The sequence below is a fragment of the Melospiza melodia genome, chromosome 20 (assembly GCF_035770615.1).
Source record: "Melospiza melodia melodia isolate bMelMel2 chromosome 20, bMelMel2.pri, whole genome shotgun sequence".
Classification (NCBI taxonomy): Eukaryota; Metazoa; Chordata; class Aves; order Passeriformes; family Passerellidae; genus Melospiza; species Melospiza melodia.
This window is the reverse complement of record NC_086213.1, coordinates 9504076-9524863: the sequence shown is the minus strand read 5'-3', so window position 1 is coordinate 9524863 and position 20788 is coordinate 9504076. Positions and strand designations below refer to the sequence as shown.

At 42.1% G+C, this 20788-nt stretch overlaps 1 protein-coding gene across 1 annotated transcript in view; it reads right to left on the bottom strand.

The window, feature by feature from the left end:
• Positions 1-20788, bottom strand: part of GALNT9 (polypeptide N-acetylgalactosaminyltransferase 9) — a 129626-nt gene that overhangs the window by 63224 nt on the left and 45614 nt on the right. Inside the window, exons 3-5 of the mRNA XM_063172929.1 lie at positions 20226-20392; positions 18351-18525; positions 7009-7206 (exon numbers count right to left, since the gene is read on the bottom strand). Of these exons, the coding sequence (XP_063028999.1) occupies positions 7009-7206; positions 18351-18525; positions 20226-20392 (540 nt within the window). The remainder of the gene's footprint in view (positions 1-7008; positions 7207-18350; positions 18526-20225; positions 20393-20788) is intronic.

Below are 20788 nucleotides of genomic sequence, written 5' to 3'. Positions count from 1 at the left end.
GAATCAGTCTCTAGTTAGAAGTGGTCTCAAAGCTCTAAAAAAACCACACAGGATACTCCTGGCTGGGCACTTCCATCCTCTGATGCATATATTTATACACCAGGATCTTTGCATTTGTAAATTCAAGTTATTTGATGAAATGCATCTTCCTGATTATATTTCCCAGAGCCAAGCCTGGAAACAGATTTGCCTAAAAAAGCTGAGAGCTCTCCTGTACCCAGGATGAGACATATCCTACATGCATCTTGATTTCACATTTTGTACCACTGAAAAGCATATCTTAGGCTAACAAGGAATAAATTTGGTCTAGGAACTAAAATGAAAGAAAGACACAACCAAGGTAAGGAAATTCAGTACGTTTGCAATGAAATAAGCCTTGGAGGGAATATTTCAGGTATATTTTTAAAATTTTACCCATGATAAAAGAGGGAAGGAGGTGAGGGAGAGAAACACGCACTGCTTTCTTAATTTTCCTTTTCATGTAGTCAAAACTAAACACAAACTTCACTGGATCAAGGCATCACTGCTTTGCAAAACTGAGATGCTAGTTTGGGCTTAGACTCACTCTTTTTCCAGCCCTGTCTCCCCCACAGAAATGCTCTGGAGGCAGCTCCTTACAGCAGCAGGATGCTCCCATGAGGAATGGCACTGCCAGGCTTTGCAGGCTGCTCTCAGGTGCTGGAATCTCTCCCTCTGGGGGATGGATTGCTGCAGCTGTAGGCTCTGTCCATTAAAACCCTCAGTTGTAAATTGAACAGGAATGGGAAATACATTTTAGATGCAACTACGTAATCATCACTCACAAACAAATGCTACTGAGTCTTTGCAACTCCTTCTCTCCCTTCTAGGGTTTATTCCTTCTCATTATATATATTCAAATATCGACTTCACAAGCTTTCACAGCTTTTTCAGAAAAAAAAAAATGTTTTCAGGAGTGAGCAACAACAGCAGAACAATGACAGAAGGAACCACATCCAGCTTTTATAATTTTATACTGGACTACAGTGTCACACTGACATAGCACAAACATTTCTCAAAAATTGTGCTTGAATTAAGCTCCAGGCCCTCAATTGCCATTAGAACTGGGTTTTCCCAGTACCTGAAATACTCCAGTCCATCCACCACTTTTAGTGCAGTGCAGCAGAAAGCTGGATATGGCCCCATGAGCAAAAGCAGCTGTGTTGGCTCCTCTTACCCCCTGCTCACCTGAGAATCTGAGTGCCCCCAGCACTTCCCAGCTTCAGAGCACAAGATATGAACCTGCTTTGTATAAAAAACCTTTTCCCTCAATCATGCACTCTCTAGTAAAACGGAGACACTTCCAGAAGGAGAAAGCAGCAATTAGAAGTGTACTGTTTTTTACCAACACCTCAAAGGTGTTGTGAAACTTAATTGATCTGTGGGATATTCCTTGACACAGTGGAGGATGTTATAAGGATTAATTATGATCAACAGGAGCACTCAAAGGATAATGTGGGAAACACAGCAAAATGGGTTTTGCAGCTAAAAGCTTAAAATGCAGCCTAGAGTTGTATTGATTCTGCACTGGAGAAAGATACAGCGCAGTCGGGTTGGGGGAATTACCTGACAGCACTGCTGTAGCAGGGGAGGCATGAGGGAAACATTTCTCTGGGAATGCCCTGGGGAAGGGCAGAGGCACAGAGAGGTCTCTGGTGGGGAACTCTCCCTCCCTGCCCTGTGTGCGAGGGCAGTGCCTGCCATGGGATGGGGCACACTGGCCAGGGAAGAAAAGCATTTGCACTTACTGCAGGTCTGAGTCAGGACTGGTTTGTGTCAGTGAGAGCCCCAGGAGCTCTGTGGGTAAAATCCCAGCAGGTGCTGACACCCATTTCTCCAGCCAGGTGCATCCCCCTCCTTCCCCTGGGGGCTTCACCAAGAACCAGTGAAGGAGAAATTGCACATGGTACAGTCAATCTGCCTCTGCCTTATGCATCCTTCTCTCCTGCCTTAAGGCCAGCACATATTTATGTATATTTATTTTTATATATATTTATATGTACATATGTGCACAATGCAATCAGGTCACATTTGAAACAGTTTCCTGAGCAGCCAACTGCAATTTCCAGGAAAACTGACAAACACTCACAATAAACACATAAATTCAAAGGCAAATAGAACCATAAATAAATATATAAGCATAAATGTATATATACAGGTATAATAAGAGAGACAAGGAGTTTCAAATGACACATTCAATCTCTGAGTGTTCCACCTCTCCCAGCAGGATGTTTCTTTGATTCAGGTTCTTAAGCAGCACCTCAGCCTTGGTCTGACATGTAAGTGGGGAAACCTGCAGGGTACCTGAAGAAGTATTTCTATTTTTCTTACAGCTCATGTCTTCTGCAAGAAAGAGTCACACCAGGCCCTGAGAACAGAACTCAAGGACAGATTTGCTGCTCAGGAGATACAGGGAAAAAAAAAAGAAAAAATGACAAGCTAATGCTCATCTAGAAAGGCAGAGCAAATAGGGATGCAGAATAACTCTCTGATGCCCTGTGGAAGTAAATTTTTTTGGAACAGGCAGGACACCCATCAGAACCTGGACAAATAAAAGCAAAAGTGCTTTGTTGCAGGCTCCTGTGAACCAGAAACTGAAAAGATGGCTGTGAGCAGTCAATAAACACTCCCCAGTTTTATTATTACATGGCAGCATGGTTTATCATGAAAGACTTTACCTCCTGAGCTCAGGTGGATTTCTTCCCAGAGCAGTGAGGGCTCAGACTGCCTTCATCATTATTGTTACTGCACATGAGATGGGCACACACAGTCTCAGATATAAGCAGCAGCACAAAACACTTCACTGGGGGCATATGAAACTCTAATTTATGTCCATGAGCAAGGCACTGGCACTCTCTGGAGCAGCTGATGCAGTGCATGTACATGCACATCCCTACTGGTAGCAAGCTATGGCATATTAAAGCAGTAAGTGAGAACATATGCAACAATGAAATGCACCACTGCTGCTGGAGGAAGATAAAATGGAAAGCTGTGCAGTGCTTGGCTGGGTGAGGCTGACTAATGACTCTCATGTTAGTGGCTGCTGATCAAGAAATCAAATGCAGAGCAGTCCATCATAATCACAGCAGGTGAGGGAAGACAAGTCAGAGCCAGAGTTCAGAATAGCAGAAACCTTCCTGGCTGTTCCAAAACCCAGGGAAAAAAAGATACAGCATGTATTAAAAAACCCAGACCCTTTGTTGCACAGTGTGGTGCCAGATGATAAGGACATTTTTGGGCAGCGTGCTCGCAGGAACACGAACGGAAAATGACGCAATGGACACAGCGTGTCAAAGTAACAATCCTCATTTAAATCTTCACCTTACAGACATCTTCCATCTCAAATGTCAAACATGGAAAATGGATTGCCTGCAGAAGCCAGCTCAGGGAACATCAATTGTTCTCAAGTTCAGAGTATTAACGTGGGGGGGAAGAAAGAACCGACTTTAAAGTGCATCAGAAATCTTTACAAAATCTGACACCTTGTTCTTGCTATTTCTTTACCTTTGTTAGCACTTCAAAGCCAAGTCCCCTTTGTCACTTAGCTCACAACAGCTGATGTGACATTTTATGGTGCACACTTGACATGACTGCCCATGAATGAGCCACTGGTGTGAGGGACAGTTGCTGCTCTTTCTCAGCAAGGCTGAGTAGAATCACAGTCAGTGTTCAAGAAATTAGAGGATCAGGCTCAAAACAGAAAAATTCTTAGGACAGAAGTACATCTTTTGTGTAGTCTCAGAAGAAAACAGGAATTGGATCCTGCTTTCCAAATGCCTCACCCAATTCTGCACATTGATGATATTTATTCATACAGTGCAAACATGAGAAATGCCAGGGCTTGATACTCACTGATACCAGGGTACACATGTTCTTTAATGCTGAAAATCTTTAATCCCTCTGGAGATCTGGCAGAAAGTATTCAGCTACACCAACCACAAAAATTGCCACAGGGTTACGTGTTACCAGATTTTTTCCCAAAACACACAGAGAGGCACAAACCAAACCCACTGCCTGCTGAAAACAGGGGCAAACAAAGCCTGAAGAGGGACAGTGGTAGCAAGGACTAAATGGATTTGCAGTTTTCATGCTGATGAGCAGCTTTGAAATCTTTTGAATGCACTGGACAAGCACATGGATTCAAACACCATCAAAGTGCACAGTTTCTGTCTTGCAATGTGGACTGAAATGGGAATCATGGTTGCAATATGTGATTTGGGAAGCTGGTTGCAAAACCAAAACCTGTACCAAACCAAGTCACATCTGAGATTTTTATTTTTAAATTTGCTCACTAGCCTGACTTTGCCTTCCTTTTGAAAACACACTTTAAATATTCCACAGCTAGTAAGTTGATGACCATGACCACTTTCAAATCTTAGCCCTAAGGACAGACTTCCTGATTGTTTTCATCAATAACACTCACACAGTCACTCTTTCCACTACCATAATTACACTGGCATATCACTTAAAAGCCACAAAATCACATTATATTTCCACTGGCAGGAACAACACAACAGCCAAATGCTTTAGCAAATCCATCCAGGTGCCAGAGCTTCAGAGGCCCCTCAGCACACACTACAGTGTGACCATAAAGGAGATGCTCTGCTCTCCTAAATCCCTGCCTTTAGAGAACTTGTGCCCAGGGAGTCATGGAAGTGTTCATGGTTCCATGTGGATGCCTCTGCTCTTGGGAGCCAGCTACTTATGTGCATTAGATTTTAACCCTGCTCAGTGCTTGGGTTTGGATTTGAGTTTTTGATTTTGGATTGAGTTTGTTCACTCCTGTGTCAGCCCAACTCAGTGCCAGCATGGCACCAGCAAGAGCCTGAACATAAATCTGTGGGCAGTTCATGGTAAACCAGGCCCTTTATTGCTGAGGTTTAACCTCTTAGTTCAGTCTTATCTGTTATGTGATCATTGTCTCCAGAACAGAAGATACTGAAATACTGGAGCAATCCATGGGAAAATTACTACAATGATTTCACATATAAATTGTGAGTCATGAAGTGCACAAAACCTTTCAGGAGTGAAAGCTTTGGATGATTAATTTTCCTTTATCAATAAACTTTCTCAGGGCTGAGTGAAACAGGTATAAAACATCTGCACTTTTAAAACAATGTGAGGCGAGCAGGGCATGTTATCCAGGAAAACTGATTTCCTAAGTAATTACTTCCCTGCTTATTGAGGTTCCAAGCCAAGCAAAAGGTCAGTGATGATGGACTGTGCTGTCCTGCAGTAAATAAGGTTAATATTACTGTATAGCTCTGTTTTACAGTCACAGAGCATGAGAATGAACCTGAGTACAATTTGCAACACTTGGTGAAATACAGATTAAAATATTACTCTTCATGAGGGGAGGATTCTGTGAGGTGGCTCCATCTCTCTGATCACGTAGAAATGTGATCAGTGTGTTAGGGTCTTTTCACTTCCAAAAGATCACTGCCATTTTTTTCAGGTGGGTGTGTTGTTGGAAGTGCTTGGCTGAACTTTCCAGGATCTGGAAACTCAAGCTTTGCTCCTCTGCCAGAGCCCACACTGGGACCATACAGTAGAGTTTCAGCTTGCTTTAAGATGATGCCAATATACAAGAAAATGAACATGACTTTAAGCTGGTAATTTGTGTCCTTCTTAAGAAGTCTTAAAAATAAGAGCATTTTAAACTGCGTACTTAGGCTTCACATTTTTTAGCATTTATTTCTAGAGTTGGTAACAGCAGTGCCCTTAACCCAGCACAATATGTCCCAGAGGAGCTGTTAGACAAACATCTGCACTGGAGATGTGAGTTTTCAAATGGAGGGAAGAGAAAGCCCTTTTCACATCAGTTCCACTTTTCCCCACTGTAACAATTCTCAGAAACACCTTCACAATTCCTGTAATGGCCTTTCACCAGAAAATTCCATTCCTGTAATGCACAATGTTCTCTTGTAGGGCAAAGTAAATTGACGCACTGACTGCATGGTCTGATGTGGGTTCGTTTTAAATTCAACCAGTAGGAAAACTCTGAACATGCGCAAAGTTCTCAATAAAAAAACAAAACAAAACAAAACAAAAAAAAAAACAAAAAAAAAACCAACAACCCAAACCCCCAAAAAACAACATAAAAACCCCAACCAACCAAAAAAATATGAAAACCCACCACAAAACCAAAGGAAAAAAAAAACAAAAAAAAACACAAAGAAAAGAAAAAAAGAGCAGTTCTCAAACACAGCTCCTAGTGATGCTCCAGGGAAGCTCTGGTTTAGATAGATGATCAAGACTGCCCACAGAACAGGAGTGAAACCAGCCACATTGTAATTCCACACACAACACCTTTGTTTCTCTTGCACACAATGGGCCAGAGCCCACTGGAAAATAAAAGGTTAGATGAAAAGGATCCTGGCTTTCCTACTAATGGCCAGAACACGTGCTTGAAGCACACACTCAGAGCCAGAGTACTTGTGTACATTGTGGGGAAGCTCTGAAAGGCAGCGCACACATCCACAGCTTTTGTGGAGCCATTAGACTCATTTAGTTATTCCTGCACAAAGCCTGTAGGTTTGTTTATAGTGGATATTTTTGCCCCCACTGAGGGGAAGTGATGAATGTATCTGAGTCCTTTTATCAGAAGGATAATTAATTATTTTATTATACTATATTATTCTAGACTATATTACATTACATCTAAACTGAATCTGCCCAGCACTCAGCTGCATTCCCCTGCTCAGAATCTCGTGATTGTCAGCCAACAGTCCCGACACACACACCTGACAGGCCAAGGGAACAAACCACCATCACTCTGGGTAACAATCTCCACATTGCATTCTACTTTTGCACAGCAAATGAGATAAGAATTGCTTTTTCTTACTCTGAGGTTCAGAGAATGCGACACTCAGGAATATTCTTGGGAAGAACCGTGCCTTGCTTTTCTCAGTGAAGAGAAATGTGGTGACCATTCAGACAGCCGAGATGGAAACACTGCTCTGCCCAAAGTGACAGCACGAGGAGATTTACCTGATGGGAGCCGACTCATCCCCTTTGTCAAGCCAGTCCTGTGGTGGGATGATGTACATGCACCAGAGCCCCCAGTTGTAGCCGTGGGCGGCGTTGGCGTACTGCTGCACCTCGAAGGTGTTGTACTTGATGTTGTCGATGGCGGGCAGGATGATGCGCTTGCGATCCTCCTTGATGCGCGTCAGCGCCGGCTCCGCCCTGGGAGCAACGAGAGCAGAGATAATTATGCTTTATTGAAGTTAATTAAAATAAATAGGTAGGTTTTGGTGAAGTTAAGAGTTAGTAGTTAACTAATAATTGATTGATTGATTGTCAGCACGATGTTTGGTTAGCTGGGTTTATAATGAAGAATATAGGAACTGATCCACTTGTGAAACTCCTTGATCTGCATCAGCGCCGGCTCTGCCCTGAGAGCAATGAGAGCAGCACAGGGTGTCACAGCATCCTGCATCCCCAGGGTGTCACAGCCATCCTGCAACCCCCATGGTGTTACAGCCATCCTGCAACCCCAGGGCCTGCTTGGCAGGCTGAGACCATGAGCTTCTCTAATACTATTGAGACATAAACTTCAAGGAACTAAGAGATTTTAGAGGAGCTAAGGTTTTAGTTAGAGCTAAGTGTCACAGACATCTTTTATGAAAAATCCTTTCTTTAAGATTTTTGCTCCTGAGAAGCTGAGAGGCCCCAGGAACAAAATGTAAACAATGGTTATCTGCTGCTGTGGAATGCAACAGGTGCATCTGTGATTGGTCTCATGTGGTTGTTTCTAATTAATGACCAATCACAGCGCAGCTGGCTTGGACTCTCTGTCTGAGCCACAAGCCTTTGTTATCATTCTTTCTTTTTCTATTCTTAGCTAGCCTAACTGTTGCCCTGATTTTTTAACATTTTCTAAGCCTTCTATGTTTGCATTCTTACACAATTTCTGTAAATAACTTATTGTTTTGCATTCTTTTGTGGAAGAAGAGAAATTTGATAGACTGTTAGTCAGTCCAGTGTCATTGGAGAGAGGGCATTTTCACCCTTCAATACACTGTCACTTTTAGAAATCTATAAATGTTAGAGTCAGAAATAAACTTCCTTTGTTTTGCCTTAAAAACAGCAGTATGTGCACGTCGGGTTATTTCGTGTCCTATAGTGACACCTAACAATGCAACATTTGACCTCATATTTTGCCTGTTACCATAAATGTTCTTTTAGGCCATAGAAGATACTGTACATGGTTCAGACTCTCAATTCATATGGGTTTTAGGCCACACTTGTGCACCCCCATAGAGCCAGTGTGACCTAGCAGATCTGGATAAGCCATTATTAGTATGAGATTATATTGATGAGATTAATTAGCACCTCTGTGAAGCTGCGCCAGAGCCTAACAACACAAAATTTGACCAAATACTTTTTCTAAGGCCTGCAGACTGTTAATTCGTTTCACAATGTGGAAATGTTGAGAGACACCATCACCAATAGCAGCTAAATGGTCTCCTACTGGCTACACCACCAGGATTCCTGGCAGCAATTAAATACTGGCTGGCATGGCCTGAAGAACTAAAAACACACCAGGGGCTGCAAGAATCTGAAGGTTACACAAAGATTTTAATCCTGTTTCCCAAGACTGACCCCATCACATCTAGTTTGAATGACAAATGTGGCTGCATTATGCCTTCTAAAACCGCTTTGGTGATGAGAAGATTTCAGGTGCCAGATGGTGCAAAAGCAGCGAACTGCAGGAAATGTTCAGGCATTTCAAAAGGCTTTAAAACATCAATGTGCTTTCCACAGAAGCTACATCCCAAAAGGAAAGTAAAAAGCTTCAGTGCAAACACTCATTTCTGACCAAGGTAGTCTGAGTTTGCTATGAATTTACAGAGAAACTGATCCGAAGAGGTAGCAGACTTACATAAGGGTGGAAATCATTCCTCAAAGCAGTATTAGAAAGAGCCACTGGTTCACTCCTTTGTGTGTTTCCCCTTGAAATGTGCTTTGAAAATTTTGCAGAGCTCTCACATGGATCTTGAAGGGAATGGTGGTTTGCTGAGACCCACAGAGGTAGGAGGATTTGAACACTGATCTTTTCTCACTTTTCTTTTGCTGTTGGTCAGAAGACAATTGCTCCTTTGTGATTTCAATATTACCTCATTTTTGCCTGTTACCATAAATTTTCTTTTAGGCCAGCAGAAGATACTGAACATGACTCAGACTCTCAATTCCTATGGGTTTAAGGCCACACTTGTGCACCCCCATAGAGCCAGTGTGACCTACCAGATCTGGATAAGCCACTTCCATTATTAGTATGAGATTATATTTATGAGATTAAGTCTTTAAAAAAAAACCACTGGGTGGGTAGCAGAAAAACTCTTGCAAATTGTGCAAAGCAGCAAAAAATGCAGAAAAGCTGAATCTGCTTTGTTCTTTCCATCATGTTATCTCTGCTCAGCAGCAGAAGAAAATACAGAAGGATGGACATGCCATCACTAGTCTGGTGACTCCATGCCTGGACACAGAAACCCTTGGGCATAAAGCTCTCCTCCCTCTAAACCCTGAAACAAAGGATTTCAAAACACCAGAAAACAGGTACGGGTGTCACTAATTGTTTGCTTGACTGCCATGGCTTGAACAAATTTATTATGTTTGGGTCCAATTTCCAGACCTGCCCTGAAAAGAGGGACAAATAAGGAAAGACTGGGAGTTTTCCAAGCTACTTTTATCTCTCTTGGTTGGAATTCTTTGGTCACCAAATCCTCAATGTATGGCATGTTTATGTTGATACAAATCAAGATTGTTTAACCATCATACTCAAAACCATCCTGGAGGTTTCATGTCCCTTCTACAGATCCTCCAGGGGTGCTCATTTTTCAAGTATTTTACTTTGTAGGGTAGATTGAGATTGTGTAATGAAAAAGCTGAAAGAAGAGAAAGATTTCTTCTCCCTTAATGTCAGATACCTGCAATGGACCCCCCACCTGCACAGTAATTGCCTCAAACTTTCATTCTCAGCAGAGAGAGGCAGAGGCTGGCACTTTTATAGTCAGATGCTTCTCATAATAATGTAGACACTGAAACTGGGTGAGATTAATAATGTTCCAGAGGAGCCTGTTTTGAATATAAAGGGAATTTAGCCTGCTACTTTGCAAGAGATCTTAAAATTGGACTGCTGAAGTGTATCCCAAATAATGGTTAGAGAGATAATGTGAAGAAAATATTCAACAGTCACACTGGTTTTTAGCCCTTAATCATATTTGTGATTGTGTTAATCCAAATACTTGAGTCCTGCAAATGCTAACCTGGCACCTCATTTTCTTCTTTGCATGAAGAACAATCCATTCCCAGCTCTGGAGCTGCTCTCACACAAACTATCACCAAACTCTACGCCTGAGGAATTTCTGTTTTCCCATTTGTGTGCCTCACATTTATTACCACCTAACTTGGTATTTTGCATCTGAATGGCACAAGGGGGGATCTCTGGATCGTAATGCAACAGCTGGGGTCAAAGTGCACGATGGAATTCCATTACTCTCTATCAACCTAATAATGTGAAATCACAGATTCTGAACTTCCATGAAATCTGAAACCACCTTGTGATGGGTGTTCTGTTTAAGTCCTCTGCACTCAAGAAATGTAAATATTTAAGATATTACTGCTTCAACAAGAGTTGATTTCTCTACCTTCAGGTTACAGATGAAGTCAAGTGCCATTCCAAGGTTATGGAGTCAATTGGTATGAAACCAACTGCTGGAACTTCATCTTCTATACCTCCCATCTCACCCATGGAGGTGATTTCCTAGCACTCTTGGTACCCAGATGTGTGGAAATCACATCCCTGCATGTGTTAGGAACAGGAAATATTGAGTATCTGGACAGACTGCACAGCTACCTAATTTCCAAATTATTTTCATACCCACAAGTAAGAAAGTAGGCTCTGAGTCACAGATGGAAAGAGAAAATCCAGGCCAGAGCTGTTCTCTTTGCAAAAATGCAGAAGGAAGAGCCTTTTAATTAAACATTGCATACCTGAGAGATTTCACAGCCTGTCCTGTCCTATAAAAGACAGCAGAGAGAGCAATGGGCTATTCAGAGGCTCAGCCCAAGCTCAGCTCTGTGAGATCTGCAGGAACACTCAAATCCCAGAGCCTGCCATGCCCTCTCACTGCCAGCACTGCTGTCTGTCTGTCTGTCTGTCTGTCTGCCAAGATCCCCAGGTAATGGCCAATAAGGGAGGGCTGGGAGCTTGAACAGGACTGTGTTTGCATTGCTTATCTTGAGCAATCCATGGAATATGAGAGGGTTTCATTGCTATTCATGGCTAGCAAAGCCCAGCCTCAGAGCTGCCCTGTAATGCTGAGCTGAGCTGCACATTCATCAAATCCTTTGTCAACCTCCCTGGTCACTCTGGCTTTATGTAATTGCTTCAGATTTTTAAAAGAATTATGATCAAATCTTTCCAAGTAATTTCTATTTTTTTCCCCTAATTTTAAACTGCTACTTTATTATGTAGATTTACCCCTCCTCTTTATGGACATCAGCATTTTTCCTGTGTTTTATTTTTCCACTTTGCCTTGTTTTTTCTGCTGTCCATCTGCAGAAGTCGGGTGCTTCTGGCAGCTCACAGGACTGAAAGGATAAGAGGGGAAAAGGTTGCTGAAGCCCAGGGATGTCCAACACACTGAGCTGCTGAGCTGCAATACGTGTTTGGAGGATTGCCTTTCCACATGGCACTGCTGGCAGGACTCAGCCCTGCCTGATCAGGTGCATAAACCAGATGTGGATTTTGGGATCCATCTCCATTTTTCATAGTTAGGTTCCTATTTTGCATCTGAGTCAAGGTACTTTATGGGCAAAGAGCAGCACGCATTGTTAACAGGTTATTTACTGGAGCAAGGGGAAAGTTCTCCCAGGCATATTCATAGATGGGATGGATTTCAGTAAACTAAATATAATCAAAAGATTCTGCTTTAAAGGTAGTGCTTCACATCATCCAAGTGGAGAGGGGGGGGTGGTTTCCCACTTGATAAAAACCAAGCAGACAATTTGGACTGGAATTTGAGTGACATATGAAGATCCTCTCCCTTCCACCCTCTCTAAAACTATTTGTCAGTGTCCTCCTCTCTCTCTGAATAGATTGTTGGTGAATGGATAAAACCAGAAGAGAAAGGACAATAAATTTAGTTCTCTTATAGACTCCACTAGGCTAAAGGGTACTTTCACTTCAATTTTATTCACTTTGATTTGTCCAAGTCAGTTGAGCACATCACTAAACAGAACATGCATTCAATGCTTTTGCCTACCAGTGGAAAGATTTCTTCATTAACAGCAGATTTTCCAAGGTGTTGAGCACCCATGATGACTTTATTGGGAGTTCCAGCAACGCTGGTTCTGTGAGATTCAAAGAGTAAATGCTCCCAAGATAAGCACTGGATGCAGGAAGGGAGTTGGAAGGCAGAATTTGAGGCAGAGTACAGAATGAGCCTGTAAGAAGATTGAGAGCAAAGGCAGGGGCCATGCTGTGATCACACAGGCCTCTCTAATCCTATTGTAAGTCTATCTCTGAACATATATGCATTCTGTATTTAACACTGGCTTGATTTAGAGCAGCTCAAACCCCACGGGAAACCACAGCAAACAAAAACTCTGTGTTGTCTTACATCCTTATCAGATTGCTGGAGAATTCATGCCAAAGGGAAAGCCTGATTTGTCGCAAGGCTAAAAAAGAACAGCTTCTTCCAGATAAAAAACAGATAAAAAGAAGCTAGTAATGAGCTCCTCGGTGCACATGATTATATAATTCACCTTTTTAAATATGTAAAAACACCTGCTGACTTCAAGCAGACTTTTAAAAAGGCACAACATCAGAATAAATGCACACAATCCAAGGGAATCCACATGCATGCCACAGGCCAGATCTCTGCCACTTTAATGGCCTTCACAGCTCCAGGGATGCTTTGCTAACATGCAGCATCTGAGAAGCACACCTTACCTTCCAGTTCTTGGTTAGAATGGCTGTATGAGGCATTTGTCAATAAATTCCTCCCTGCAGCCCAAATGTCACTTTTTCTAAATTTTTTCATAAGTAAATCCTTTCCTAAATGACAGGAATTGCACTGGGAAATGTCTCTCCAATTCTGCCCTGTCCCATGGGTGTATATACCCTGATCTCTGCCTTCTTTTGAGACAAACATGCCTCTTTTTTTTTTCTTCGGCACCATCACTATGCTACTTTTTACTCCAATAAAAAATAAAGAACTAACATTAAAAAAAATCCAACCTTCTTTGTCCTGTTTTTACAAATCAGAATTTCCTCTCCTTGCAAGCAGTCAGGGAAGAGTCCTTATAAGACATAAATGAAAGACAACATGGTCTCATCTGCTAGATTTTATGGCTCACTGGGTTTAACACCGTATTTTACTCTGGCTCTACCACTGTCAGGTACCATGAAGTATAAACTTAACAGAGAAATGTAAGAAAAAAGAAAGCTGTGTAAACTGAAAGCTTATTTTGCATGATTTTACACGCTGCCTCACATTTCACTGACAATATACATTTATCAGATGCAGACAAGCAGATCTACTGACACACATAATTCTTCACTGAGGCCATCTGCAGAATATTTAATGCGGAATGCCTTTCCTGTAAATAAGTGTTCAGAGAACTAAAAAAGAAATAAATTTCATTCTCCTTTCCTTGGTCTCTAAGAGAACTCCCCCATCTGTCCTGCCTGACATCTCTATCAGCATTCCCAGGTGCCCAGGGGGGTTTCAGACCCACAGTCCCCAGCTGGAAGAGAGGGAACTCAGCACCAACGCCTGCTGGAGAGTTAAAGCTTTTGGCTGCCAAACCTCAATGGCTCTTTTCTGCACCACTGAAAAGCATGAGGATGCTTCAGTGAACATTCTAGGTTGTTGAGGTAGATGAATAGTCAAAGCTGCTTTTCTGGTACATCCTCTGTGTGCAGGCTGGCACCCTCCCATGGATCCCAAAGCCCCACGTGGCTTCTCTTGCATGCTCCACTCAGATTATATTGGTTTTGCTAACTAAAACTTGTATTCCATTAAGTTACCAGAGTGATCCTAAGGCTTTGGATGAGGAAGAACTCCCTTAACAAACACATGTCCTTCCCTTTTCATTTGGGTTCCCCATGTCAGCCTGAGCCCAGGGATGCTCACTGGAACATGCCCTGAGCATGAGTGATGTGCTTGAATGCTCCAGAGTGGAGAGACTGCACAGCATAAGGACTGCAAAGGTAATCTCAGCTTCACCACTTCTCTCATTTAGAAGGAAAGAGCCACCAGGACCTTGTCATGTCCCCAGAGAGCCACCTGAGCTTGAAAAGGAGGACAGGGAGTTTAACTGCAGGTAGAGATTGGATTCTGGTACACTGCATGAAAATATCACCAGGAAGCTCTTAGGGGGACAAAGACCCTGTGGCTTTGCCCCCAAAAAGCACAACTATGTCTGTGCTACAGAGCACTTGGGATAACCAAAGTCAGCAGAAGATTAAGAGGAATCAACTTCCCTCCTCCTTTACACACCTTTTTGAGAATCCATTGCTTATGGCCACCACAACAAACTGCATTACACCTTACAGTATAAAATAGCATCTGCAAAGTACCATCCACAGGCCCGGGATCTAGATCTTTAGCTCTTCTTAGTTTATTAAAACACCATTTTTGTATATTTTTAAAACACTGACAACTTTGGGGATAAAGATGGGATGTATGTGACACAATCTGTTGGATACTCAACTTGTATTTCATGTTCTCTTTCCTATGTCAGGCTCTGTCTGGCTGGTATGTTGAAATCTTTTGATTAAATCCTCTTACTTCACTGCTTCCTTATTGAAACTCACCCTTTGTCTGGCAAAATTTTAATTACTACAGGACTGCATAACTCCATTCAGTGCTCTGATAACACCTCTGTGATAGGAGCAAAAGCAATTCCTAAGATAGAATGCAACTATAATACTCTATCATTATGTCTTCTTTTATGGCTCCTAGCACCCTCTTTATGGCTGCTAATATATTGTGGTTTCTGCCTTCCACCTACTGATTTCTGCTCTCCTTCACTCAATGTGTCCTTTTTCTCACCCAGAGAATTAACACCCTATCTGTGTAATCTCTTTCCTGCTCCCAGAAATAATGTAGGGAAGGTCTCTTCTCCTTGTCATGCTATTCTTTCCCATCTCTCAAAGACAGGGGTTTTTACAATGCTCTGCATGTTCTGCAACACAATCAGCACCCAGGATGTTCTGTCTGCTCTCAGGGGGTGCCTTCAGCATGCTGGGTGCACCTAACCCAAAGGTCAGAGCAGGAATGCTCTGATCTTCTGAAAACTGAACTAAACAAGCTTAACTACACCTCAGAGAGGAAAGCACAGCAGCTTTTCCTCCCTCTTGGCTCTGCTGGGTTGCTGACTCCCACTGACATCAAGGAACAACCAAAAACAGACCAGGTTCTGCTCCAACAGGACAGGTAGAATTTTAGAAGTGAAATGTACACATACATTACCTTGTAATTCTAATTTAAAATTCCATTTGAGGATTAATAGCAATGGCCTCCCTTTCAGGCAGTCCTCTCCACTTCCACTCTCACAGCAGCTGTATTGGGTCACACTATCAAAAGCCTTAAGGGGAACAGGTCAGTTGAAAATCACTGCTCTGAGATAACATATTTCTACACCTGAGAAGCCAAAAAGCAGCAATTAAGCACAGCAAAATAAATAATTCAATAGCTAATTTGACCTGCCAGGTTGCAGAGTATTTTTTTATATCCTACCAGATTGTAATTTAGTTTAGAAGAAGTGTCCCTGGAGAGCAATGCTGTGAGAGCCCATAAAATGCTATAGTATGATATCAGGCAAAAAGCCACCTGTAAATGGGCCACTATTGTTTAAAGAAGTTTTTTTTTGTTGTCAGTCCTGCATATTTCATGAGAAAGTGATGAAGTCCTTCTTTGATTCTTTATGAATTAATCTGCCAACTGATTAGGCAGGTAAAGCAGCCATAGATTGGGAAACTAAATTGCACTGCAGGCACTTGACTTTTAGATGGAACACAAACCAAACAGAAAGCTAAATGCTCTTTTCTGTGGTAAAGGAATTGGCTCCTTTTTAATTGCCTCACAAATAATCCATGGACAGCTTTTAGTGGGAGCAATCCATGTGGCCTCTGAATACATAAATAAGCACTGAAAATGGGGGGAAATACTCATGCAAGGTGCAACTTAGTGGGAGAATAGAACAGCAGAGCTTTAACAAGAGACTCCCACCTGATTGCTGAGTTTGTAGGGCAGTGCTAACCTGGTGGGAAAAAGCAGAGCAGTCCAGATGGAAGGACCTCAGTTCCTCCCAGTCAAAGGAGATGAGATGAAAATGGAGATGACAGGCAACCCCATGTGCACAGGTGAACTAAAGCTGGGAGAAGTGGGTGGAGCAGGGTTTGAGATGCTCTGAGCAGCCACAAAGGCTGAGCAGAACAAGAGGAGAAGCACCAGGGAACACTGAGCCCCCAGGTTGAAGTGGAGGGACGCAGGAGGCTCCTGGAGCAGGTTTCTGTCCCCACTGATCACCGAGTGCCCCACAGCAGGGACAGAGCCTGGCTGGAAGGAGGGTGCACCAGGCAGGGGCAGAAAACACAAACCTTTTGTCTTGGATGTGCTCTCTCATTTACTGAGCACTCCAGGTTCTTCCTGTGCTGATTTCAATCCTTTCTGACAGTAAAAAACCAAACCCTAACAAACCCCAAAGCAACCACAAAGCCCTTTCCTGCTTACTGACACCATTGCTGATCCTCCCTAGGTACAGTACATCAGATAGATCTCAATGCCCTTACAAAATGATAACAAAATTCTCCTCAAGCCCCAGAAAACCTCATCTTGGGCAGGACAAGCACGGGGGACAGCACCCAGAGCATGCTCTCCCCAGTCCCTGATCCTGGTCCATAGCTGGTGTTACCCTAGATGAATGTTTGAAAAAAAAAAATGAAAGATCTACTTGCTTTAAAAGCAAATAAATAAATTAAACCAGCTCTTAAGCTTCTAGAAAATTACTACAGCTGCTATTATAGCCTAACATAGTCCTAAGGAAAAAAAATGGGATGATCATAAAACAGGTGCACTACAAGACTTATTTTATTGCATCTCCCATTTTATAAAGATATTCATGAACATATAAAAATAAACACTCTACTCCTTTGCAATTAAGTTTCTCTCTAGTTGTAAGCACAGCTATTTTTAGTTTTAATTTGAGGATATCTCCCAGAATTGCAGAGCATAATCATTTCCACCATAACTCTGCATCATCATTATCAAATACCAGCCTATCTTTGGAAAATGCACGTTTTACATGCCAAAGGTCCCAGAAGTCCTTTTGCAGCTGATGGTACAGATCAGCTCCTGCAGTCCCAACTTCCAGTAATGCCAAATGTTGGCCACCAAGTGGTGCTACAAAGATTTATTCCAAATGCAGTTCTGGCCCGTTAAACCAAAATGGGATGGGGAAAGTCATGCTAATTTCAAGCCCTATTAAAATTGCAGGCAATAATTTAATGTTTCCCTCAAATGTAACTGCAAGGAAATTTATGAGGAAATCAGATTGGTATTCAAGTTTCTAGGAAGAAATGATAGAAAATGATGAGGAGGTAAAAGAAGCACTTGAAATCCTCCAGCCCAGAGCCTCCTTAATGGTGCCTCCCCATCTGACTGCTTTGGGATTTCACACCCATCATGGCTCCAATTACTCCTCTCTCCTCAGAGCCATGCTAGACCAGGCACAGCAGCTTTTTTATGGTCTTGCAGCCATTGCAGGAGCCTGTCAGCAATGCTGCAATAATGAGGAGCACAATTCAGGAGTGCTTGGTGAGGTGATCCCTGCAGCCTCCAGCTGCAGGAAATATGGACATCGACATATTTCCTGAAAAATACTTTTGCTAAGATCTGTTCTTCTGAGAAGCGGAGAGGCCTCAGAAATGAAATGTAAACAATAATTATCTGCTGCTGTGGAATGCAACAGGTGCATCATTGATTGGTCTCATGTGGTTGCCTTTAATTGATGGCCAATCAGAGTCCAACTGTCTCAGACTCTGGTCAGTGACAAGATTTTGTTATCATTCCTTTGCTTTTCTTGCCAGCCTTCTGATGAAATCCTTTCTTCTATTCTTTAGTATAGTTTTAGTGTATCATTTTCTTTTAATATAATATATATAATAAAATAATAAATCAGCCTTCTGAAACATGGAGTCAAGATTCTCCTCTCTTCCCTCATCCTGGGTCCCCTGCAAACACCACCACAGCCTCCTCATCCTCCCTCAGCCCTGTCCCAGTGCCACCGTCCCTCTGGGCACAGCCAGCACCCACCAGCCAGTGTTGAACTCCACGTGGGCATCAAAGAACCCCACCACAGGCGATGTTGCAGCTTTCCAGCCCTGGATCCTGGCTCGGATCAGCCCCTCGCGTTTGTTGTTGCGCACGATCTTCACCAGCCCCGGGTACCTCTTGTGCACGTACTGGTCCAGGTTAAACTTCAGCTCAACTGCAGGGCAAAATCAAACCCACACAAGCATTTAGAGTGAGAAAGGCCCTGCAATGTTGTGTTTTGTTCTGCATCAGAGAGGGAGAGGAGTCCTTAAATATTCCCAAATCCTTGGTGAGTCCCAGAGATACAAACCCAGCACTGAGGCATGGAGCAGCTCCAGGGGTTTCAGCCCACAGAAATTCCCCACACACCAGAGACTTGCCCAGCTTTAATATGGATTTGAGTATACTGTCAGAAAGGTAGTTTTTAAAATATTACTATTTTAAAAAATTACTATTCTGATTCTCTGATGATTTGCATTAGGTTACAACTGGCCTCTGGAAGAGCAATTCTGACCATAAGCAAGTGTAACATGCCAGTCTGGTGATTGCTTTTTTCTGATTTATGCTCTTCAGTAGGAGTGAGAAAAATAACCTCAATGGATTTTGGGTCAAGAAGTAATTCAGATCACAATTAATTTCCCTTAATTTTCAAGGTTTCCCCTTAAATATAATTAAGATTCTTCAATACTAGGCTTCTTTCCTTTTTAACTAAATGGATATTGAAGATCTCAAATAGACTTCTCTTTTGTTCATTTTCAGGCATTCAATCATAGATGGAGCAGAACTCATTCACCCTTTTCAGCTTCATTTCAAGAGGCTTATAAACAGGCAAATTACCAAAATGGTCTCTCTATTTATTTTTTTTTAATCAATGTAGTTTGGTAATTCATTTACTCTGCAACTTATTCATAAAGTGGCTTTTGCCTAAGTATCTTTATCAGAAAAACTAGTAGAAGCTTCCAGGACATTAGCAACTTCATTTTTCTGATCTATATTAGACAGTAGAACCATTATCATTAGAATCAAAGACTTGATAAATCTCCAGTTATTTAGAAGAGTGGCAGAGAAAAGCCATATAAGAGTTCACTGAGAAATGATAAGTTCAATTCTCCTCAGGATTGCCTTGACTCAAACACTTTGCAGTCTCACATAATTACTCCACAGGTTACACTGCCATGAAATTTGAATTTCATAAACAAGTTCTTAAATCTATAGGTTTTGGAACTTATTTTCACTTGAGTTGTCTCTTCTCTCAGTTCTCTCTTCTCTTCAAGGATCTTGAAGAGTAAGAGCAACTTAAAACTGAAATATTTGAGGAAGAAATGCTAAATTTTAGACTTATTGGAAATAAATATGATTTTAGAAGATGAATCAGTTCTAGAAGTGTAATGTACACATTTAAACACGACAGCACTAGTCCCTTGTCTCCTGAGAATCTTCAAAAATTACTATTGTGAAATACGCTGATAATAGCACCCTATATGCTCACCAATATTTGGATTTTGGATTAAACCATGAAGAAACAATGTGCTGCCATATAAAAGAGTAGAAACTATCTTTAAAGAGAATCTGTAGCCTCACTTTTCTTTGGCAGCAGAATTTGAACTTTTATTCTATTGATGATGATATTCCTCTGGATTTGGAGAAAAGTGTCCTATGAGGATTGCCTACATAAATGCCATTCATTCTGTTAGGATTTCAATGAAATCAACAGGCTTTATCCACATAATGTTTACTTGTTACACAAATAGTCAATATTTACTCACAGCTTTGTGCAAATGGCTCGATCAACCCTCCCATCAACAAACACATTTACATTTCACACCTAGAAACCACACGGGGCACCGTGCTTAGAGGCAAAGTGACAAAGCTCACCATTGTCACTGTTGTCATCCACCAGGATGATCTCCTTGAGCAGGTGGGACGGGGTGTGGTTCACCACGCTGTGCACGGAGCGCAGGATGACAGAGAGAGCCTCGTTCACAAAGATGAACACCACCGAGATCTGGGGCAGGTCCTCTGGGTAGCTCATCTGCTTGCACCTGGAGAGGGGAAAGGCACCATGAAAACCCAGGCAGCCACTGGGAACCAAAACAGAATGAAGAGCATCCTCATCTCCTTGCTCTTCATCCGTGTAGACATTTGCAGAACTTTGTCTTTTCTTGATGCTACGAGCTTTTATATTTTTCAGATTCTGTGCTGCTTTAGTGTGTAGTTCTGAGCTTCATATTAGGGAATGGTGAGCTCTCCTCACAGAATAGAGAGACAAAACAATTCCTTCTCTAGCTGGACACCAATGACAAATGATCCAAATCTCAGGCCCAAGAGCACAAACAATGTGGGCTGAAAAGAGAAAAACAAGGATGGGACTTCATAAGCTAAAGCTGGAATTGGACAATTAACTCCAAGATGCAAAAGGACCAGAACTTTTCAAAGAT